Source organism: Lactuca sativa, chromosome 6, assembly GCF_002870075.4.
Source record: "Lactuca sativa cultivar Salinas chromosome 6, Lsat_Salinas_v11, whole genome shotgun sequence".
Classification (NCBI taxonomy): Eukaryota; Viridiplantae; Streptophyta; class Magnoliopsida; order Asterales; family Asteraceae; genus Lactuca; species Lactuca sativa.
In genome coordinates, this window is record NC_056628.2 from 155,109,120 (window position 1) to 155,114,220 (window position 5,101).

General features: G+C 32.8%; 1 protein-coding gene across 2 annotated transcripts; it reads left to right on the forward strand.

Moving 5' to 3' along the window:
- The first annotated feature begins 419 nt into the window (after window positions 1-419).
- Window positions 420-4,723, forward strand: LOC111901145 (uncharacterized). 2 transcript variants are annotated; one of them, XM_023897022.3, is made up of 9 exons: window positions 421-694; window positions 867-993; window positions 1,086-1,178; window positions 1,807-2,007; window positions 2,115-2,237; window positions 2,331-2,365; window positions 2,447-2,549; window positions 2,753-4,306; window positions 4,452-4,723. In XM_023897022.3, the coding sequence occupies exons 3-9, from the start codon at window positions 1,101-1,103 to the stop codon at window positions 4,452-4,454; spliced, it is 2,097 nt and encodes a 698-aa protein (XP_023752790.1). In that variant the 5' UTR covers window positions 421-694; window positions 867-993; window positions 1,086-1,100; the 3' UTR covers window positions 4,455-4,723. The 2 variants fall into 2 exon arrangements, with proteins under 2 accessions (XP_052620722.1, XP_023752790.1); XM_052764762.1 differs by having other exon boundaries at window positions 420-993.
- The last annotated feature ends 378 nt before the right edge of the window (window positions 4,724-5,101 follow it).

The following is a 5,101-nucleotide window of genomic DNA, read 5'->3' on the forward strand; positions in this document are numbered from 1 at the left end:
AGTCGTGCAACTATGTGTTTGCATCATTTTTCTTGTTTGGCTTGATTGAACGGGTTATGCCGGTTGGTCAACCACTACATTGGTGATATGGTTGCATAAACCGGATCACAATGTCGTAGATGGTACACATCCTTATCAAATAAAAAATATTGTCATGTTTTGTTTACGTAAATAGGGTGTCATTTAATCAATGTTTGTTAACTACTTAAATAATAAGTCGGTACATGGCTATAAATAGTCATCATACTATAAATACATTGCCTTTAAATATCACCGTCTAATAATGGTTCTAGACGCCAAATAATGTACTTATTAACTGCATCAAATAATTACCTTGAAAATCCAATGTCTTTTTTAGTTTTTTATATATTCATTGATAAAACGATATAGGAATGTTATACATTTCACATCAATATAAAAAAAAGATTGATAATGATAACTCATTATTCCCTATCAAATTCTTCAGTCAAAAGGGAGAAGAGGTTCACGATTTCCTTTTCTTGTTTTGCACGGACAGTAGTAGATACACAAACATACCTGCAACATTTGTTTTATTCAGAGGCAGAAACAGAAAGATTCGGTGTTGGATCTTGCCGATGAATCGCCAATCTCATTTCTGAAGCATTCACGAGCTCTCCATTGTAGATACGCTTCTCAGTTCTCTGAACCAAAAAAGCCCACATCTTTCACTTAGGTTCGCGTTTTCTTCACTCGGCGTTTGACTAATCTGCGTGTGTATATGCGTTTGTTTGTTTGTTTCCATGTTTTTTGAACTTAAAATTCAGGGAATTCAACTGGGTATTTGTCATTTCGAACGAAGGCTGCAAAAAGGTCAATTTTTCACTAGTTTATCCATTTCTTCTCAGTTTGTAACTCAATCTGTGTGTTCCAAGACTTGAACTCGCGCAATTGTACTGGGTTTATGTGCTTTTGAACCGATGAAACATTGACGTGTTGATTGATGATTTCTGGCTAACCGGAGCTCCGATTTAGGTACGGACTTTTCCTAATTAGCTACGAGTAGAATACCCTGAAATCTGAGTATGATAATGTAGAATTGAGCGTCTGATATTTGTATAAAACAGAAATAGAGACATAAAATGTTCAAGTCGGCGAGATGGAAAAGCGAAAAGAACAAGATAAAAGGTGTATTCAAGTTGCAGTTTCATGCAACACAGGTACTGTATTTCTCAATTAAATAAGAACCATAATGTGTTTGATAATTTCATGCATGATGTCTGTATCTCATATTGAAAAGATTTGCCACTGTTTCTTAAAGTGACCCAGAAAGAAACATTCAATGTTGGCCTATAAAATCAAATTTTAGAAATTTGCTTCATCATTTTCCATTTTATTCACATATATGGAAAGGAAGTCAAAAGTAGATGAGAATCTGTAAGATTTAATGGTATCTTCTTGCATTTTGGGGGTGATTAATTCATTATAGTTTCGCGATAAAAACCACGATAATTTTTTTTTTTTTAAATAATTGTACTTGAGGCCATGACGTATGCCCTCAACGCGATAAAAAACCGTTAAAAAAAAAAGTTCGAGTCGGTTCATTAATAGCAATGATCTAAGACCGGTCAAGGGTTCGAGTCTCAGTAGCTGCAGTGTGAGAATTTCAATTCCAATGTGGATTGTGCTTCTTGTAACACTAAGTTCTCAAATCAGTAGTGGGCCACTGTGTACCTGATATACATCTCACATCGCAGAGCAGGGTGGTGTGGGCCAGCTCGGGAGTTGAAAAATAACCCTTTTGTAGAAATAAAATATTTATACATTTTCTTCTTGCTGCATACACAGTTGACACAATTAGAAGGAGATTCGTTGATGATATCCGTGGTTCCTACTGATGTTGGAAAAGCAACCTCAAGATTAGAGAAATCAAAAGTTCAAGATGGAAACTGTTATTGGGAAAAACCACTTTATGAAACGGTTAAATTCTCTCATGATCAAAAAACCGGAAAGATTCACGAGAAAATCTATTACTTTATTGTGGCAAAGGTACAAATTGATTTAAATTTATGCAAAGCATATTTCTATATGTTTCCAAATCAAGAAAGATAAATAAAAAGTAAATTTTTTTTTCGTGGGGTTTTGACAATTTGTAGGATTCTTCAAGATTTGGTGGTGTTGGAGAGGTTTCGATTGATTTTGCAAGTTATGTTGAAGCCACGAAGCTTTTTTCTTTATCTCTTCCTTTAAAAAGTGCAAATTTTGCAGCTATTTTGCATGTTAGTCTCTTTTTATCTTGTGTGCAATTTTTGTTTAAGTGGATTCGTTTGTTCAAGTTTTAAAAGTTGTATATTTTTTTCTTCCAAAAATAGGTATCAGTTCAAAGGGTGCAGGGATCTTTCGATAGGTAAAATGGATTTTGAAACGATTAAGTTTCCTATTTATTTAACTTCTTTAAAGATTATATTTACACTTCTACAATTTACAGGGAAATTGATAGAAGTGAGAGTGCAAAAAACCATGATCAAAGCTTGATGAGACACTTTAGCAATGGTAGTTTTGAAGGAAACATTAGAAGTAATCCTACTGAAGTAAGTTCTCATTTCACCTACCTAAATTCAGGAAATAGCAACATACTTTCATTTATTTGTGTATTATAGCATCCTACTTTTGTTTCATTGTATTACAACATTGTACTTTGAATTTTCTTTTTCTTGTTAAAGCATTTTACTTTGAAAATCTACCGAATTTGTAGCATTGGATAATTAAGACATTATATTTTAAAAATTTACAGGATCAAATGGTATCCAATGAATCAGATATCAATTTTTCAAGATCCAGTAGCAATTCCACACTCAATACCCCACAAAAAAAGGAACCTAAAAAGATAAAACAGACTCGTGAATCATCAATAAAAGAAGATAAATCATTGCAATGGGATTGGTTAAATGGTTCTAATCCCAAATTAAGTACAGATGATTCTTCAACAAGTACATTAGGAGAAACTTCAGAAGAAAGTTCTTCAGATGTCATCATTCAAAAGCTCAAGGCTGAAGTTGTAGCTTTGACTAGACAAAATGATGTTTCTGAGCTAGAATTACAAACACTTCGTAAACAAATCATGAAGGAAATCAAAAAAGGCAATGAGCTTTCACGGGAAGTAGCTCAACTTAAAGAAGAAAGAAATGTCTATCAGAATCGCACAGAAGAAGTCAAAGTCAAAGTCAAAGATGATCCGTGGGCCCTTCTTGATGAACTACAGAAAGAATTAAACCATGAGAAAGAACTAACCTCCAATCTTCAATTACAACTTGAGAAAAAACAAGAATCGAGCACTGACATGGTTCTTCCTTTAGAAAAGTCAAAGTCAAAGTCAAAATCTGAGACAGATGATGAAGATGATGATGAGGAGCAAAGGGTGTTGGAAGAGATTGTTAAAGACCATAGTGGCATTAAAGAAACGTATTTACTAGAACAAAAGATTATAGATCTTTATGGTGAAATTGAGTTGTATAAAAGAGATAAAGATGAACTTGAAATGCAAATGGAGCAAATAGCACTAGATTATGAAATCTTGAAGCAAGAAAACCATGACATATCTTATAAACTTGAAAGAAGTCAACTTGAAGAACAACTCAAGATTCAATACGAGTATACGCCTTACTCAAATGCAAACGAACTCGAATCAAAAATTGAAAGCTTGGAAAATGAACTCAAATCAAAATCAAAAGAATTATCAAACTCAAATCTTGTGATCAAAGATCTTGAAACCCATGTCAAGAATCTTGAGGAAGAGTTAGTGAATCAAGAAAAAAGGTTTGAGGGCAATCTTGAAGAATTTACACGTGGGAAAATTGAAAATCAGAAAAGGGCGATTCGGGCAGAGGAAAATTTGAGAAAAATGAGGTTGCAAAACGTTAATTTGGCTTCAAGACTTCAAGAGGAACTTAGAAGGCTGTCACAAAAAATGGGTTCTGCATTTGAAGTAAATGAGAAAGCAGCCATGAAAGCTATTGAGGAAGCTGATAAATTACGTGTAGAGAAACGAGCTCTTGAAGATATGTTTGTGAAAGTGAAAATAGATTTATGGAATTTTTGTGATTGTTTTGAAGAAAATGTTATTGGTTTTTTGGATTACATGAGTCTAAAGTTGAAACAGTTGGAGAAGATGAAGGACCAGATTGAAAATATGAATGGGATTTTGAGGGTAAATGGAAAGATGCAGAATCTTGAAGGTGAAAGATTGAATGGGAACTTGTTTCTACTTAAGAAGAAAGATCTTCAACTTGAAATTAAAGAGTTTGAAAAAAAATTGGATAGTCTTGTGCATAAAACTGAGAAATCGCAGGTATTTTACCTTGAATTTTGTTCACAATGAAAAGTAAAATATGATGATTTGAAAAGTCAACCCCTCCATCTTGAACTTGTTAATATTTTTTGATAGGAATGATTTGAAAAGTTTTAACCTTTTTGTCTTTTGTTGTTGCATGTAGTGACAATGCCATTAAACATCAAGAAAGTTTTGACAAATTATTGAAGAAAATGGTGTCTTTAAAGAGTTTAAAGTACAGAAACAGGTTGCAGTTGGAAGAAGATCATCACATGTAAATAATTTTAAGGTTTTAGGTGTCTGTACATAACAGTCTTACTATGATAATATTATGTGAATGATCTTTATGATTTTGTTTAGTTTTTCATTGAGTTTTTTATATATAAAGTTTTGTAAATATTCTGTTTTATTGGAATGATACTAGTTTATGTTTCATGTTATCTCTTGCAAAATCTTGGATTCTTGACTTGAGCAGATCTTGATCCAGATCTGGCTCCTGCATTAGGGTGTTGTACTCTTTGCATGATGGACGTTTTAGGATGCAATAATGAGTTGTACATTAAGATTTAAGCAGGCATGCGAAATGCATCAATGAATGAATTAAGAAATCGAAATGTCAGACAAGTAATCACAAGTTGATCTTGTGTTTGTTGTTTTTTTAAACCAAACATAACATAAAATTATTTTGTTTATTGAGATCTGAAAGATATGATTTTTTTGGATTTGAAGGATTTTTAAAGATGCTAATATCAAATTCATAACATCGTTCTTAATTAATTACATTAAAAGAATATGCGAATGAGATTATTGGGA

Bases quoted from the DNA above. Each gene is read 5' to 3' on its own strand.
- LOC111901145 (XM_052764762.1), top strand. From the start codon at position 1,101: ATGTTCAAGTCGGCGAGATGGAAAAGCGAAAAGAACAAGATAAAAGGT. The intron at 1,179-1,806 runs GTACTGTATTTC...CTGCATACACAG, and splicing joins TGCAGTTTCATGCAACACAG to TTGACACAATTAGAAGGAGA. The intron at 2,366-2,446 runs GTAAAATGGATT...TACAATTTACAG, and splicing joins GTGCAGGGATCTTTCGATAG to GGAAATTGATAGAAGTGAGA.